At 41.3% G+C, this 16,643-nt stretch overlaps 1 protein-coding gene across 2 annotated transcripts in view; it reads left to right on the top strand.

Annotated features, from left to right (window-relative positions):
- The window catches only part of LPL (lipoprotein lipase), a 17,068-nt gene extending 627 nt beyond the window's left edge, over nucleotides 1-16,441 (top strand). The window contains exons 2-10 of one of the 2 annotated variants that reach the window (XM_015849636.2): nucleotides 6,065-6,231; nucleotides 6,371-6,550; nucleotides 7,220-7,331; nucleotides 9,189-9,422; nucleotides 9,629-9,871; nucleotides 10,954-11,074; nucleotides 11,988-12,170; nucleotides 13,294-13,398; nucleotides 14,229-16,441. In XM_015849636.2, the coding sequence (XP_015705122.1) occupies nucleotides 6,065-6,231; nucleotides 6,371-6,550; nucleotides 7,220-7,331; nucleotides 9,189-9,422; nucleotides 9,629-9,871; nucleotides 10,954-11,074; nucleotides 11,988-12,170; nucleotides 13,294-13,398; nucleotides 14,229-14,274 (1,391 nt within the window). In that variant the 3' untranslated portion in view covers nucleotides 14,275-16,441. The remainder of the gene's footprint in view (nucleotides 1-6,064; nucleotides 6,232-6,370; nucleotides 6,551-7,219; nucleotides 7,332-9,188; nucleotides 9,423-9,628; nucleotides 9,872-10,953; nucleotides 11,075-11,987; nucleotides 12,171-13,293; nucleotides 13,399-14,228) is intronic. The other variant, XM_015849637.1, reaches the window with a different exon arrangement.
- Nucleotides 16,442-16,643: the final 202 nt, after the last annotated feature.

The raw sequence follows: 16,643 nt of genomic DNA, 5'->3' as shown, positions 1-16,643 counted from the left end.
GTGAGGTGGCTTCTAAGAGTCCCTCGCTAGAGGTAGTTGGACTCAGCAGTGGCATCACGATGGGGTCCCCCGGCTCTGTGCAGGACTGGAGTCCTGTGTTTAGGTGCAGCCCTGTGGCAGCCCCACGTCCCGGCTTGCTAGGGCTCTCAGACTGTGCTGTGTAAGACAAGGCTGAATGTCATCGATGTCGTAATAATGCATTTGGGCAGCAGTTAATACCATTAACATAACAAAATCCATTAGGGAAAAATGTTAGCAGAGGAGTAGATGCTTCCCATACGTATAGACACACCTATAGTATCTACATTTTTGTGTAGGCACTCTGCAGGACAGAGAAAGTAGCACGTGTGCGTGTTGACTACTGGGTGTTTCCTAACTCTCTGGTTAATGCACAACATGACTGCAGCTTTAGCAAGCATTGAGACTTGATTTCATTATGTTACAACTCATCAAATTTATGTTAGTGATGCTGTATTGTGGTATTACTTTCTTAGACATTGTATGGGAGACAAGTGCGTCCTTTAGAAGTTCCCCAAAACTGCTAGGTGAAACTTAAATATAATAGAGAAACTGTTGCTTTTTCACTGCAGATGCCTTTATTTCCATGGTGTATGAGGAAACTGGAGGGAACTACTCACAAGAAAAAGGAGATGGGGTGCTGGGGCACAGCCAAAGGAATGTGTTCTCATTTTGAATCCAGTCTTGTGCTATCAAAGGCAATCAAAAGTGGCTTTCATCACAGTACCCAATTTTCATATGCTAAAATAACTCTTCCCAGAGCAGGCTTACATACCTCTAGGAACTGATTTGTTATAGACTTAATGATTGCATTATTTCTCCATAGGATCAAACTATATGAAAACAGGTTGTGTGGTTGTCCTAAAACCGTATAAGCCCTGAGCCTGACACTATTTCTTTGACACCATGGTAAAAAGGTGTTCAGGATCCATGGAAAGTACATGATGCAGCCCTCCAGGAATCCAGAGTATTTAATAAACAACATGGAAAAATATACTGTAGGTGAAGATAACATTGGTGTTCCAGGAAAAGATAATACGTTGCTTGGAGCATGTGCAGATCTCTATTTTTACCAGTGTAAATCAGGAGACAGGGGTTATACTTTTAATGCTGCTGTGCGAGGTGATCTGTTGGCTTTTGCTATGGCCTTGTTTGGAGAAGAGATGCCAGGGCAGCTGTGGCATGTCCTCTGCAGAAGCAGTGCCCTTCTGAGATGGCTTAGGGCTGAGGATCTTGTGCATCACCACGTGCTGTGGGATGCCATGAGCAGACAAACTCCTAAGGAAGCTCACTGGAACCTTTTTGTGCAGGATGCGCTTACATGCTGTGGCTTTCTCATACATTCTTTCCTCCATATTGCTGTACAGTCTGGCAGTGATTGTGTTTTATTGTCTTGGGCTAATTCCAGATATCCCAGAGGAGCTGATGGATGGCAGGAGCTTTGCTGCTGGATTGAGTTACAAGCCTCCCAGCTGCAGCTGAGTAAGCATGCATTTGACAGGGAGCTCCTCAGTGAGTTGTAAGCACCTGTGCACACAGTGCAGCAGCCACAGCCTGCCCTCACCCTGCCAAGCTGCCAGGCTGGGCCACGTGCAGCACCTGCTGTGTGCTGTCCAGAGGTGTTGCTTATTCCTCTGTGAAGGGAGAGGAGAACTCAGCCTCAGGGCTCTGCTGTCTGGAAAGCTGGAAACTCACAGCAAGGTTAAACTGTAACCTTGCTGATGGGAAGGGTTTTGTCAGATCACAATGCAGTAATCTGCTTTCAGTTTATAGTGTAGATCAAGTGAAGTAATCATGCTTCCTGTTGTGTAGCCTCTTAATTACAGCTGACCATTGGTTTGCTTCAGAGCTCATTTAGGAGTTCAGTCTAACAAGTGGATGTTTTGTCCTAATGCTGGTTATCAACAGGAGGATGAGTTACTCTGTTTAGCTCCAACAGGTTATGTAAATGTTTAATGTTACGTGCAGATGTTTGCTTCTGTGTGCGTAGACTTACATTTGCACAGGCTAACAGTATAACTTCTGATGATCTTTGCACCTAGCTGATAGTGTTCCAATTTCTGTGTATGTAATGCCAGGATATTGTTTACCAGAGATTACAGTTTAAGCTGTATTTGAGTTACACTGGTTCTTGCACATGTAGTATTACTGTATTTGGCATCCTGCACCTGATGCTGGCCGTTTGAGTTTTTGATTCATATTCCAGATGCTGTCATTTCTTCTATCTCCACCCATGTGACCAGTGATGGTTTCCTTTGTTCAAAACAATTGCCAGGCTGCCGTTGGCTTCTGATGAAGGAAATTTGAGTTTGGATCTCTTATTAGTGAGTAAATCTGTGTTTATATTGAGTCAGAACATTGAAGTCAGTGGGATACTTTCAGAGTTGACAGGAGTCATGGACTGAGTGGAATTTGACAATTTGCAAGGCTTCTTTGAGGGTTTTACGAGAAGGTTTGAGGCTTAAGCAGAAAAATGAGATTACTGACTTCTAGTTACTAGCTGATTTTCTGCACTTTTGAGTTCTAAAATATCCTCTATACCTTGATGTAGACAGTGGCTTCTTTAGAAGGTGAAAACAGAGTTTTGTAAGTGAAAGTTCAAGAGATGTATTGGAGTAGGTTAAAATGGAGTTTGGCAGTGTTGGCTGCAAGGGAAGCCAGCTTCACTCTGAAACTAGTTGTTTAGTTCCTTTATTCCTTTCCTTTCCCTAAAGAGGTAAATAACCCTTTCTGGGCACTGCTGTGGGCTTAATGGTCTTTAAGGTGACCTGAAAACTTGATTTCGTAATGGGGTCTTGTTTTTGTGACTGTGCACCTGGAAGTTCTTGCAACACAGCACTTGCCTTTATGCCCCTGTTGAACTAAGCCTGAGAAAGTGTGATTTCTAGCAAAAGCATAGATTTGTTTCATCTACTAATTTTAACCTCTAGCTCTGTTCCTCATCGATGTCTCATCTAGAAATAGAGTTGCAGTCTCATCCCAAAAACGACTTCAATATCTCAGCAAGGATATACATAAATTTCTTCATCTAACTTCTACCAAATACATTATGTAAAAATTGATGCAAATTCAATTAAATTCCTGCCCACCTGCCAGAAAAATGTGAAGGCTCTCAATTTCTGGATTTTCCTTGTTTTAACTAACTCAAGTTGAAACACATCATTAACTAGCCTGTGGTATGTGTGCATTGACTGTCTCTGCATTTCTTTGGTTTTGTGTAAGACTGCAGGAATGAGACCCACTGTCACAGTGTTTGACCAACTCAGACAGGATGTGATTCAAGAGACTTCTTTTTCTTGTTGATTTAAAGCAAGGTTGGTGACAAAAGTCCATGTATGACAGTTTGATTCCTGTTCTTCATATGAGTGAATTGTACTTTGAAGTACAAAAACTGAAACAGCAAATGCTTTCTTTCTAGAGTAATCTGCTTTGTAGCCATGATTTCAAATTATTTCAGTACTTATTGAGGTCAGCATGCAAAGTAAATGTGTGTCTGTTATTATGCACATACCTCTGTACTGCATTTATACAATTTAATACACCACAGGTGGGAAGTGAGGTAGTGCTGGAACATGTGCAGTGCAGAATGAGGAACAGTGATCCTATGCTGTCACCCACACAGAATTTGCAGCACCAACCTTGGGCAGCTCTCAAGGATGGCTTCTGATTAGTGTGCCATTGGGAAGTCAGCAACAAACTCAGCAACACACACTTGCCTTGTCCAGATGGTATCTTGCTGCTGGGAGTTGAACATGTGTGAGTGCTGTACACTGTTATATTTCTTCTGAGCAGAAAGGATGTTGCAGTAATTCCTGACTTTCTAATTCCTCACACAGCATAGTAAGATGAGGTACACGTTGCATTGCAAATTTCTTTTCATAGAAGCTGGTTTCTAGAGAACTTAAGTGCAGATTCTGGCATATGTTTGTAATTGAGAACACACTGCACAATGGGATTTGGATTTTATTTGGATTTTGGTTGATTATCAGATAGGTTTAATTCAGAAAGGAAATGATTTCTAAATATGAAGGGAAGCACTATTAACTAGAGAGCAGGTGGACTATTATTGTTTGCCTTCCTGTGTGGAACAGGAATACACATAATTGAAAGTCCTTGCCTTGTTGCCTTAGATTTGGAAGCTGTTCCTGGTCTTTCAAGGTCTTACTGGTTTGCTGCAAGTGAGAAGTTACAGCTGATATTTAACCAATTGACCTTTGCACCTTTTTTGTTTCTTTATTTATGATCTCTTTGTTGCGAGAAAATGAAGTTTTGAATCTGCAGAAACAACTTGAAGTGGACATCTGCTGTGAGAACCAGCATTCAGCTTAGTAGAATGCTTGTTTTCTATAGGCAAAGTCTTATCTTCACCACTATATGAATCATTCTGCAGATCTGGAGAAGAATATTTCTCCTGAGCTGCATCCTTTCTTGAGGAGGAAGGGGGCCCAGTGTAATTATTTGGGATTAGCTGGCCAGCCTAGCACTGCCAAGGTCAAAAGTAAAGCTGAGCTCTGCCTCTGTTAAGCAAGCAGCTCCTGCTAGCTTCTTTGTGTACGCTTTGCTTTCATCAAGTGTGCAGGAACGCAGGCAGCATTAAGCAGTTGGTTGCAGGTGACTGCAGTCCCTCCAAGGCTTGTACATTAGCATTTGCTGCCAGCCAGCGTGCTGTCTGAGCACCTCGTGCTGCATGGCTTGGTTAGACCTTGACCTCTGTGGCCCTCCAAGGACAGCAGGATCCTCACAGACTTTATACAGCTACCCTAGGGCAGAGTGAGGTCAGGCAGGAATATGCGTGCCCTGCTGGGGCTTGAGTGAGAGGACTAGGAAACAAATTTTAGAAACAATGTCCAGTTTTTCTGCACATTGAGGCAAAACCTTATGGAGACATACAGGTGCACCAGATTCAGGAAAAACCTTTTCTTCAGTGGGCAAAAGAGGGGCTTTGGAAATCTGCATGCCTTGCCTGAGGACCTCACCATGATCTGGATGTTTGCTGGTGACTTGGAACCATTTGTTGGTGTGTGTGTGTGCTTGTGTAGAAGTCTGTGAGAGCTTTGTGGTCACGATGCCAGGAAACAGCACTGAGCAGGATGGGGCTGGCCTGAGTTCAGCTGCACTTGGAAAACAGGCCATCAATATTTGCTAAAAGCAGGTTGCCAGAGTTTGGCCTGGTTTCAGGAAAGCATTGGGTTTTAAGCCCGCAGTTAATGACAGGGTCAGCTGGCTATAGAGGTGCATAAGTGTTGAATCAGACCTACAAGGAGGAGCCTTTTACCTTTCCTTCCAGACAGAGGAAGAAGCAAGCAGGAAGCTTAAGGTCACTTTTCTGCCTTGACAGGAACAAAAGGATAACTTTTTTTATTGTTGTTCTGGAAGCTGGAGGAAGTTCTGAGATGTGATCCTTTGAGACCACCATGTGTTTTCTTACTAGCAGTACATAATTTCTCTTTTTTCCTCTCCCTCCAAATGGACTTAGACAAAGGAAGACAACTCCCCCCCAAGTGTTGTTCATCAGGTGATTTAAAAAACAAAAAACAAACAAAAAAAACCCCAAAAAACTGCCTCCAAAATACAGGCTTTTGCATTCTTGGTTTACTGTATCTGATTTTCCTTTGTTGATGAAGTAGCTGTGTTTTGTAAGATTTGGACTTAGCAGCTTGTATTTTTAATGAGCTGTGACTGTTGTGTCCTAAAAGAGGCCATGATAAACAAATGGTATTTGTGATTAAGTTATGTAGAAGATGTGTTGTCAAAATATATGATAGTAAGGTGAGAAACTTGCTACTTTCTTGCATGTACTATGACTCCTTAAAGGAGCTCATGGCTATTGGATGGCTGGGCAGATTCTCACTACTTTAGCAGGGGTTTTAGAGAATGAGAAGTTTTTACCCTTTAGTTTCCCTTCTATGTGACTGCTGAGGAAAATGAAAACAGTGCATTCTGTTTCTTGGCTGTTCCTGATCTCCCTCTAGCATCATGGACTGTGAATTCTGTTTGTCCTAATACTTCTAAACCACTGCTCTGTGCTTATTATGATCTTGTCTAGCAGAAGCGGAGATGAATTTTAAGGGAATAGAGAGCAAGTTTTCCTTAAGAACACCTGCAGAGCCTGATGAGGATGTCTGCTACCTGGTTCCTGGGCAGATGGACAGCTTGGCACAGTGCAACTTCAACCATACCAGTAAAACCTTTGTGGTGATCCATGGGTGGACGGTAAGTAGAAATGGGTGGCATATCCCTTTTGGTTGCACCCTTGATACTCTGATAGATGCTTTGGTGTCTATGAGCCATGCATAATATCAAAGTCTCTTTTTATTTTTTTTTTGTCTTTTAAACCCTCACAACATAACAGGTGACAGGAATGTATGAAAGCTGGGTCCCAAAGCTGGTGGATGCTCTGTACAAGAGGGAACCTGATTCAAATGTGATTGTTGTAGACTGGCTGGTTCGAGCTCAGCAGCACTACCCAGTGTCTGCTGCTTACACAAAGCTAGTGGGAAAGGATGTTGCTATGTTTATTGACTGGATGGAGGTAAGATATAGTTTTATGTGTCTCGTGTAATCTTCTAGGGGACACAACAATGATGCAGCAATTTTATCTTCATGCTGTTGATGCAGTAGACATAAAGAGTTAGTGTCTCCTTTTGGGTAGACTGAGTTGAGCTGTGGTAGATGGTGTTTCATCTGGGCTAGTGAAATCCCAGCTTTAAAATAAAGGCTGTCCCTTTGACAAGGAGGCCTTTTACATTACAGCCCAGATATTTATTCACCTTGTGGTCCATGGAGTCCTGTGGGTCCACAGAAGATTTCTGAAGGCTCTGTAAGAGGTAGTTATGAAAGCCAGGTTCCTACATATTGTATAGCAGCCACCACTTGGCAAACTGTTAGGAATGTGACTTGCCTTTGGGAAATACTTAGGTGATCCAAAAACTGGGGGGAAAAGATGGCTGAAAGGGTTGTCTATAATACAGAGCCTTATATGTTCTGTCCATAATTCTGCATTTTTTCCTTTATGTCAGTTTTTTTGCCTTAAGACAGTAAACTCAAGTAAGCTTATATAGAGCAAGGTTGTCAACTACATTTAGTGGCTTTTTGTTATTTGTGGCCCAAAGAGAAGTTGCAGTTTTTATAAGGTAATTTTCTTTGGCATCTGATGCTGTCCTGTTTGACATCAGATTTTAAAGAAAGCTCTCCTCTGCAGGAGAAATTCAATTATCCTCTCAACAATGTCCACTTGCTGGGGTACAGTCTGGGTGCTCATGCTGCTGGGATTGCTGGGAGTCTAACCAAGAAGAAGGTGAACAGAATTACTGGTAAGAAAACCTGTGGTTGTAGAGTGGAAGGTCCTCTCTTCATAGTGAAACATTAGCAGAATAGTTGTTGCTTGTTGGGTGTACTTAGGTTGTGTGTTCATTCTGCATTAAATCAGAATCTGATATTTATGTAGCAGAGGTGGAGAAGATTCATAAAAGATCATCATGGGGTAGTGAGTGAGAATCCATGCTCTGCTTCTGGTAGGTGGATTTATTGGCCATGAAGAAACCAGCTTGGGGGAATGGAATTGTAGATTGCCAAATGTATATTCTGAGGAAGATCTCTCTCTTGCAGCAGCAGAACTTCAGGTAGTTGTCTTCATCCAGATGGTCATCCCTTGCAGATGCTAGGATCCTGTTCAAGAAGAGCAGGAGGTCAATCCTCCTGCAGTTGTTGTAGTACCTGCAGAGCTCATTGTTGAGGGAAGCTGTGTATGCAAAAGGTCTGTGTAGGTTCAAGAGGAGACCGGATAAATGATCTGAAGAACTCTGCTGTTTTTCTTATCTGAAAAACAAGTTGTAACAGAGGGATCAAATAGTCTTCTTGAAAATAATATTGGGAAGAGTTTTAGGAAGGGTAAGGAAGTACACTTATGCATGTAAGCAGGTCAAGCATACTTAGATATCTGGTTTGAGTCATTTTCTTAATTTTGGAGGCTGAATAGTATACTAGGTAAGGTAGTGTGCTGTGGCATGACTGTTTGGTTTACAGCCTGGCATTTGGAGAGTTGAGTCCTTTGTTGCCTCATCAGTAATCTCAGTGGGAAAGGAAGTGCCAGTGTCAGCAAATGAGGCTAAGGAAGCCACTCACCTAGTTTCTTCATTGATGAGATAGCTGCGGAGCCCATCTCCCTTCTTCCTAGCATCAAGGGCCTTTTCTACAAGACCCACTATCATCTCAGATCCATGGGGATGCTGCAGGATGGCCTAGGCAGCAGTAGCTTCAGGAAGGACTGATTCCCAAGAGGCAGTGGGTTAAATCAGGTGGCCAGAGCATTAGTTCCTCTGCCTTTCCTTCCTTTTGGCCTCCTATGTTTTTCATTTTCACCAAGGCTGTGAAATCACTCAAACGCCAGCAGCCCTATGTCATGCCCTCACAGTTGTCCCTTGGTGTCTAGGATGGACATTTTCCTGGGAAACAGCATTGTCTTTAAGCACAGGAAATGATGGGATGTAGCCCCTGAAGATTCCACAGCAGTGGGAGGCAGCTCACAGTATGTTCAGCTAATCTGGGTGGGCAGAGCTGGGTGCAGGAAATACATGTATTGTGGGGACTGCTCTATCAGCCATCTCCTAAGTAGTTTGTCTGGATGCCAGAGATGGCACTGTAACAAAAGCTGTTTGTGCATGCCTTGTTAATGAGAATTCTTGCTCACTGGCAGAATGGATCTGTTTTTGGTTTTTTTTTCCTCTGTGTGTGTGTGTCAAGCTGCAGCACTACTGATGTTATTATGTTAGAATGTCACCTTTAGGTGTGCAGACAGTGAAGCTCTCGTTTACATTTCCCAGTTCCTCTAGTAGAGAGCATCAAGACACTTTCCATGCTTCATACACTTTAAGTAGAAACTTAGCAGTTACTTTGTTTCTCAACAAGAGGGGAAAGCACTGAAGGAAATACTAGAGCTGTGGAGAAGTTGTCTGTGCTGTTTTACATGTGTTTACATATACCTTATGTTTGAAATAGTGACAACATGTAGTATATTTAGTTCTCCTACCTGAAATGACACCTCTGTAATGTCTTCAGTGATGCCATATGAGTAGTCAAGTGCAGTGTGGTACCTGAGTTTGGCATTTTCTGTCATAGCCAGCATTTTGACAGATGGTCATCTCAGTTATTCTTTGTGGTTTGCAATAAAGGTCTGGATCCTGCTGGTCCCACCTTTGAGTATGCTGATGCTCCTATCCGCCTCTCCCCGGATGATGCTGACTTTGTGGATGTTCTACACACCTACACTCGAGGCTCTCCAGACCGCAGCATTGGGATTCAGAAGCCTGTTGGACACATCGATATCTACCCTAATGGTGGAGGTTTCCAGCCAGGCTGCAACCTGGGAGAAGCTCTCCGCCTGATTGCTGAAAAAGGCTTTTCAGGTGAGACTGCTTTGAAACAAACAGACTAAATCTAAAGGGAGTCATGCATCCATATCTCTGCTTTGGATGATTGAGGTTTGCTCCTTTAGGTGCTTTCAAAACGCTCTGTGTAAAGCTCAGCTAGGACCTAGTATTTCTTGCTTGCTTATGTTTTTTTTTTTGTGTGTGTGTGCATATATATATTCTGTATATTTTTTCCTTTTAAGATGTGGATCAGCTGGTGAAGTGCTCTCATGAGCGGTCCATCCATCTCTTCATTGACTCACTCCTCTATGAAGAGAAGCCCAGCATGGCCTACCGCTGCAACACAAAAGAGGCCTTTGAGAAGGGCCTCTGCCTAAGCTGCCGGAAGAACCGTTGCAACAACTTGGGTTATAAGGTCAACAGAGTGAGAACAAAGAGAAACACCAAAATGTACTTGAAGACCCGTGCTCAGATGCCCTACAAAGGTAGGTTCTGCTGGCTTTACTGATGAGCGCTGCTGCTATTTTCCTTCAGCTGTGAATTAGGGTGGGCACACAGAGTCATTAGGGTTGGTAGAGATCTCTAAGATCATGAAGTCCAGCTATCACCTTTTAACCACTGTGCACACTAAGCCATGCTGCGAGTGGGTAGTATTGCTGTGAGCAGGGGTCAAGCTTGCCTGCATTTAGCTTACCTGCAAGCTAAAGTTCAGGATCAGAGAATAATGTCATTTTATTCAAGGTGTGGTGGTGGATTTACAATACAACATGAAAGGTATTCTGAAAGAAACTAAGTGACAGAATGAAAGGAGGATTTACTCTGCATCCTGGACAGTGACTCGATTTGAAACAACTGAATCTGAGTTTTCTCACTATTTTTATTTGGTTGAATTTTTCCTGCTGCTGAGAGAATAATCAGAAGAGCTCAGACTGATGAGTAACTTAAAGATGTGCAGCCATCAGACTTGTCAGACTCTCATACTGTTTTTGCCAGAGAAGCACCACTCCCATGATAAAATCTCACAGCAGTTCTTGACTTCCTTCGCCACAGTGGTAGGCCTACAATGGACACTGCAGAAAGAACTGGGTGGCTTTCAGCTAGTGAAATAACTGCAGGTTGGAATTATTATTATTTTTACTTATTTTCTCTGTAGCTTTGACTGTGCAGTGCAGTATGTTCATTGCTGTGTGCACTGTGTGATGGAGCAGCAATCACAAGGGTGTTCCTGTTTCAGAATATATTTTAGAATAGCTCCAGGAGCCGTGTTTTGTTGGCCTTTGAGTCTTAGTCTGTGGTGTCAGAAGGCTGAATTCTCTTCACCAAAACTCCTGTGTAAGGGAGGGCATAGCTTTTTTGCTTCATGTTGAAGATTGCAAATCTTGTGCACTGTCCTGGAGATGCACAGAGCTTGGTTTAATGATACTTATGTATCCTATTATAGGAAATGTGCAGGGCATTTTGTGCATTTGTAATTTGCAGTCTTTTTGGAACTTGTGATTTTTTTTTTTTAATTTTATTTATTTATTTTTTTTTCCTAATGGCCTCTTCTTTTGTGTTCTTCTCCCAGTTTTCCATTATCAGGTCAAGATACATTTCTTTGGAAAGACAAATGTGACCAAGGTAGACCAGCCATTCCTAATCTCTCTGTATGGCACTCTAGACGAGAGTGAGAACATTGCTTTCACGCTGTGAGTAGTGACAAAAAACAACTATGCATTGCCTAAATGAACTAAAAGCCCCCGCTGAAGTACTGAGTTCTAGCTCTAGCTATACAGATCCATTTTACAGGATCCCAGAATCTGTTATTGTCATTGATCAAGTAGATATGTCATTCATCCACTGAAAAAACTAAGGATCTAAGTTCTGTAGAAAACATTCCTTATAAGAGATCTGAAACATAGATGTGAGAAAGTCAGTAATAGATCAGACCAGTAAGAGGTTTTTGTAGTGTGGATTTTTGTTTCCCCATCTCCCTTTCTGAATCTTTGTATTGTTCCACCTGTGTTAAAGCTCCTTGCAATATAGACTGTGACCTGGAATTAATTGTTAGATGTCCTTAAGGTGGAAGATGAGGGAGGCATGTTTCCAAAGCTCTGCTAAGAAGCATAAATCAGTGCTTATACACTCTGGTGGGCTGGGAGGGAATGGAGTTGGGAAGCACCAAGGTGTGGTTTTGTTTTTTTTTTTTGACAAGGAAATGCTTTGCCAAAACTGCTCCTGTTTGATGCTTGACTAACAAACCCCTGAGAAACACCAGCAATGGAGATCTTCTTGCTTGTGTGGTTGTTTGTCCCAGGACTTTTTCTAGCTTCCAGCAGAAACTTTTCCTAGTGTTTCTGCAAAATCATCAGGTTTCTTTATCATGTTCCATTCATCAGAATTATGGTGGACAGTTCTTTTTCTCCCTCTCTGAAGTATGAGTGGACTTGGTTTAATTTTCCCTTCAAGTTTCCTGTCCTTTTTTCTAATTTTTCCATAGCTTACTTAAGACTTTTAGCCTTTCTGGCTCTTAAGACTTCTCCAGTAGTTGTAGTGATTTCTTTTTTTCTTTTCTTTTTTTTTTTTTTTTTTTTTTTAAACTTTTTTCCTGATTCTTTGCAGACCTGAAGTCTCTTCCAACAAGACTTTCTCCTTCCTGATCTACACAGAAGTGGACATTGGTGACCTGCTTATGCTAAAGCTGCAGTGGGAGAAAGATACCTTCTTCAGCTGGTCAGACTGGTGGACTCCATTTGCATTCACTATCCAGAGAGTCAGAGTGAAGTCAGGCGAAACTCAGAAAAAGTAACTTGCTTTGATTGCCTTGAATTGTAGTTGCCAGTGTTTCCTTATTCCTGGTGTCTCACAGGGTGGGACAAAACATGGAAAATGGTTACAAATAAGTGCAGCACTGATAGTCAAGACTCATGCAGCACCAAACCTGCATTTATTCCAGCCAGATTCAGTTGTTTTCTTCCATTGGGATCTGCAATCTGTAATTTCACTCCCACAGAATTCATTTGCATCCTACTGTTCCCTTGCATCAGATTGCTTACAATATGAAAGAGAGGATCTCCATGAGCAAGCAGCTCTGATCGTGCTTGCAGTTCCTTTCCTCCTTTCACTTGCTGGATGTTTGTACAGGTTTCCTTTCAAAGATGGGGATTTTAGAAAGGTTTCTGAAAAGTGCATTTGCTTAGGAGAAAATAAGATGGGTTTTCTTGGGAGTTGGGGTAGCTGGGTGGGAGCTAAGACATAAATATTACAGGCTGTGTTAAGACATGAATGCTAAAACAGCACTTAGTTGAATCAGTACTGCTTTCACCTGAATCTTTTGAAGTATGTAGATTCATTAGATGTGAGATCTGCTGGCAAAAAAATATATCTGGAACAGAGAATATGTGTATCCTGTGTAGTGTCATGAATAGTATGTAACTCCTTTAAATAAACAAGGCTGTCCCTTTATCAAAAAGCAGTTATCAGAACAGAACAAATATAGGGGTTGGGAAAGTACTGATAAATAGAAAAGCAACTGTTTAGGTTTGCTGGAATTGGCAACCTACTATGTGTGCAAACATTCAAGGGAGCAAGGCTTTCTTCCAAGATCATTAACCTGGAGAAAAAGTCACATGACCATAGTAAATAAAGATGATTCAGATGGTTGTGGTATAGCCTCTGGTCTCAGCCCAAAGATTTTTATGCAGAAGACTAATAAAACTTAGGCTGTGGTTTGAGGTTTGTGTCTGATACGTTTTCCCAGTTTTCTTGCATAGAGATTCTCTGAGAATTCTTTTAACAATTTTCTGCCAGTGATTCTCACAGGCTGGTAAAGTAGTAGCACCCACACGGTAGTGTGAATGCTGCTCCTTTCTGTATTGTTTCTACAATTAAAATAGGACAATCTGAGTATCTAATATTTCTTTCACAGGGTGGTATTCTGTTCTCGAGATGGAAGCTCACGTCTTAGTAAAGGAGAAGAGGCAGCAATATTTGTGAAGTGCTTGGAGCAGCCTGTCAGCAGGAAGAAAGGAGGGTAAGAATGAGCATTGTTGTCTTAAGGCTGTGGGAGGGTCTTATACAACTTTCAAGATTTGGCCAATTTTTCCACTCATCTGAAAACATAATAATTCAGAAGCATCACAGATCAATCTGTCCTGAGGCAGCTTTGGGCAGCTTGAAACCCTCAACAATCATTCTCTACTGACCATCTCCCTGTGTGGCTGTTAGAACATCTGCAAAGCAAGTGTAAGTTGCTATCTCCTATGCTCTCACAGCATCCAAGGGAGATTTACAGACCAAATACTAAGACAGAGAAAGGCTTCCTAAATCTAAAGATGTCTGAGATTTCCCCCTAATGCAGGGATGTCCAGGCATCTGCACTTAGTCAGTACTGGGCCCTTTCATCTCACAAGCCAGTTGCAAATCTGGAGGCAGGTACAGAAGCAAAGCAGACACATGCAAGCACATTTTTCTTTTTTGATTAGTAACTTTTATGACCTAGATTAAACTTTCAGCTTTGAAGCCAGTTTTATTTGGACTTTATCCACTAAAGTTTGAACTGAAGAAGTGGTTATATTTATTTTAGTGCAGTTGCTGTAAGTGAAAGGTCTCATGGGGACGTTGGTAGACTGAGATCTGAAGCATGTGTGTGGATCTTCGCTCCAGGGCAATGACCCAGTGAGCCCCAGAGAGAGGTGTGTCTTTGTCACACACTTGTAAAATCCAGCAGTGGCCAAGAAGAGCCCAAACACATAACTCCTTCTATGTAGTAGCTTTAAAACCTAAGTCTTAGTAAGACAAATGGAACAAGCACTTCACATGCTCTTCTTTAACAAGTCTGTATTTTATTTTATCTTTCCACAGTGCCAAGAAAGCCTCTAAAGAAAATTCTGCACGTGAGTCTGCTTAAAAGTGGCAAGAATGAGGATTTCCACACTGGGGAGGAGGACGAGTCTGTTCATCCTTCTGAACTGGATGTTCAGAACCAAATATATAGAAATATTTATCTGCCGCTGGCTTTTTTTCCTGCTATACCTAGCTATATTAGGAGGCTTCTTGTAAGGAGGTCTCAGCATAGAAAGTTACTAACCACAAAGTTACATTATCTGAATAGTTAAAAATGAAGAAACCCCTGCAACAACTTGCCAAAGGCATGAGTGTTAGTAAGGAACAAGTAATTTTGTTTAATTGTGGTGCCTTGTGTCAGTTTCTTGACATCAGATCCTCTTCAGCAGTTTTGTAGTATTTATTGAAAAGATGCAAAGTTCTGTACCTGGTCTCTTTTTATTTGTGTGTTTTTTGTTTCCATTTTAAGAAATGTTCTGGAACTGCGCAGATCATTTTTGTTGTTGTTGTTCTCCTGTCCTTGCTAACTGAATTTTCAGACAGTTCAGTGGCTAGAGCTTGTTGTCTTCAAGTGTGTTTGGCAAGTAAGCAGTTTTCTCATGGGGAAAAATACTCTTGTGTGTAAAGCTATAACTGGGGAATGTCAGGGACTGGTTCAATATGGGGATGAATCTTCTAGGTTGTGGTTATGAAAGTGCTTTACTGGGTGTAGAAGCCAATGCTTGTTAGCAATAGTTATAATCTGTTAAGATATGTAATCCCAGGTAGCTTATCCTGGAATAAGTTGCAATACAAGACAGCAATACCAGTGTCCTATGCAGATATTCAACTTTTCATGCTTTCATCCCTCTAGAATGGAGTCATCTAACTTCCAGCACTGAGTAAGAAACTGCAGTGGAACTAAGCTACAAAAAACTGCAGAGAATGGATTGGTTTGTTTTGTTTTTTTTTTTTCCTTTACCACTTACATGCATCTGAGATGCCAAAACTATGAGCATCAGTGCTGTTTAAAATGGAATGTCAGTCACTCAGCTGAGTGGCAGCTGTATCCAGTCTTTGGTACAACTGAAACCAGTTGCTAGGTGACAAAAATATTCCTGATTCCCTGTGCTGGAATTGTGACTTCCAGATGCCAGCCTCTGCTTCTTGACTGTGATAGAATGGTAGATACTAGGAGTTGCTTGGATTTCTGATCTGACTTGGAATTCAGACGGGAACAGGAGCTGTGACATTTACAGGATTTTGTGATGCATAAAAATGAACGGTCTGAAAAACACTTGAATTAGACATGTTGTGAGTTGCCAAAAATAGATGTATTGAAGGCTTTTTTCTTTAAGTAATGCGTAGTTTTTCTTATGCTTGGAAACAAACAACAAAATCAATAGCCTTTAGCTTTTTAGGCAATAAGCAAAATACTGGGGAGGCAGAAGGTTTGCAGGTAGGCATTTGGAGAAGTGTAATGTGAGCTATTGGGGCTGGTTTTCAGCCTTTTCCCACGTGTGCAAGACAAAATGTGGAGGTGGTGATCCTCCAAGATCATCCTATCTTTGATGCAAAACCAACAGCAATACATGAATGTGCACAATTTTTTTTTATTTTTTATTTTTTCCTAGCCGTGGGTGCTAGTATATATGGGGATAAAAGTTTTAAACAGTGCAATACATTGGAATATTAATAACTCTGAAATTGCTTGCATTTGATTTCCTCACTATGGCAGAGATAGGATGAGTCACTGAGGGTGGGGTTGAGTATTGAGCCACTTCTTCTAAGGCCTCTAAAAATAAATATGATGATATACTCCCTATAGACTTCACATTTTGTTGCAATTTTCTCTTCAACAGTGAAAGTTCTCTGGAAATAAACTGTGTAAACACATGTGCTTTTAATACAGGATCTAATACAAATACATACGGAAGTTGGATTCAAAATAACAAAGGTTCTTTTACATGGGGACACGATTTAGCCTTGAATGTTATTTATTAGCTGTAAATACCATATTTATGTGTTTAAAAGTAGTTTGTATATATTGCTAAAGTTGCTGAGAGTCTTTACATTTATACAGTTGTGTTGTATTCATCCTGTATATAGCTTATGGAGAGACTTTTATCAACAAACCATTTACACTGCATTATTTCCGGTGTGGTTAATAAGCTTTAAAAAAAAGAAAGCTCCTCAGTTTTGTATGGAATGGAGACCTGTGGTTTTAATAAAACTCTCAAACTGATGCCAAACTCACTAGTTTCATTTTGATGAGACAGTCTACTGTATGTCCATATGTGAAGTCCATAGTTGTTTACTTGGATTCTGAGATAAGAGGATGGGGATATTTTTTTTTTTTTAAAAAAAAGTTTTGGGTGTTTTTTTTTCTTCCCCTTTTTATGTTCACATTTCCCAAGAGGTTATGCCACAAGTCAAGATACTGAAAAATCTCCA

The sequence above is a fragment of the Coturnix japonica genome, chromosome Z, assembly GCF_001577835.2.
Source record: "Coturnix japonica isolate 7356 chromosome Z, Coturnix japonica 2.1, whole genome shotgun sequence".
Classification (NCBI taxonomy): domain Eukaryota; kingdom Metazoa; phylum Chordata; class Aves; order Galliformes; family Phasianidae; genus Coturnix; species Coturnix japonica.
This window is presented reverse-complemented; position numbering and strand designations above follow the sequence as displayed.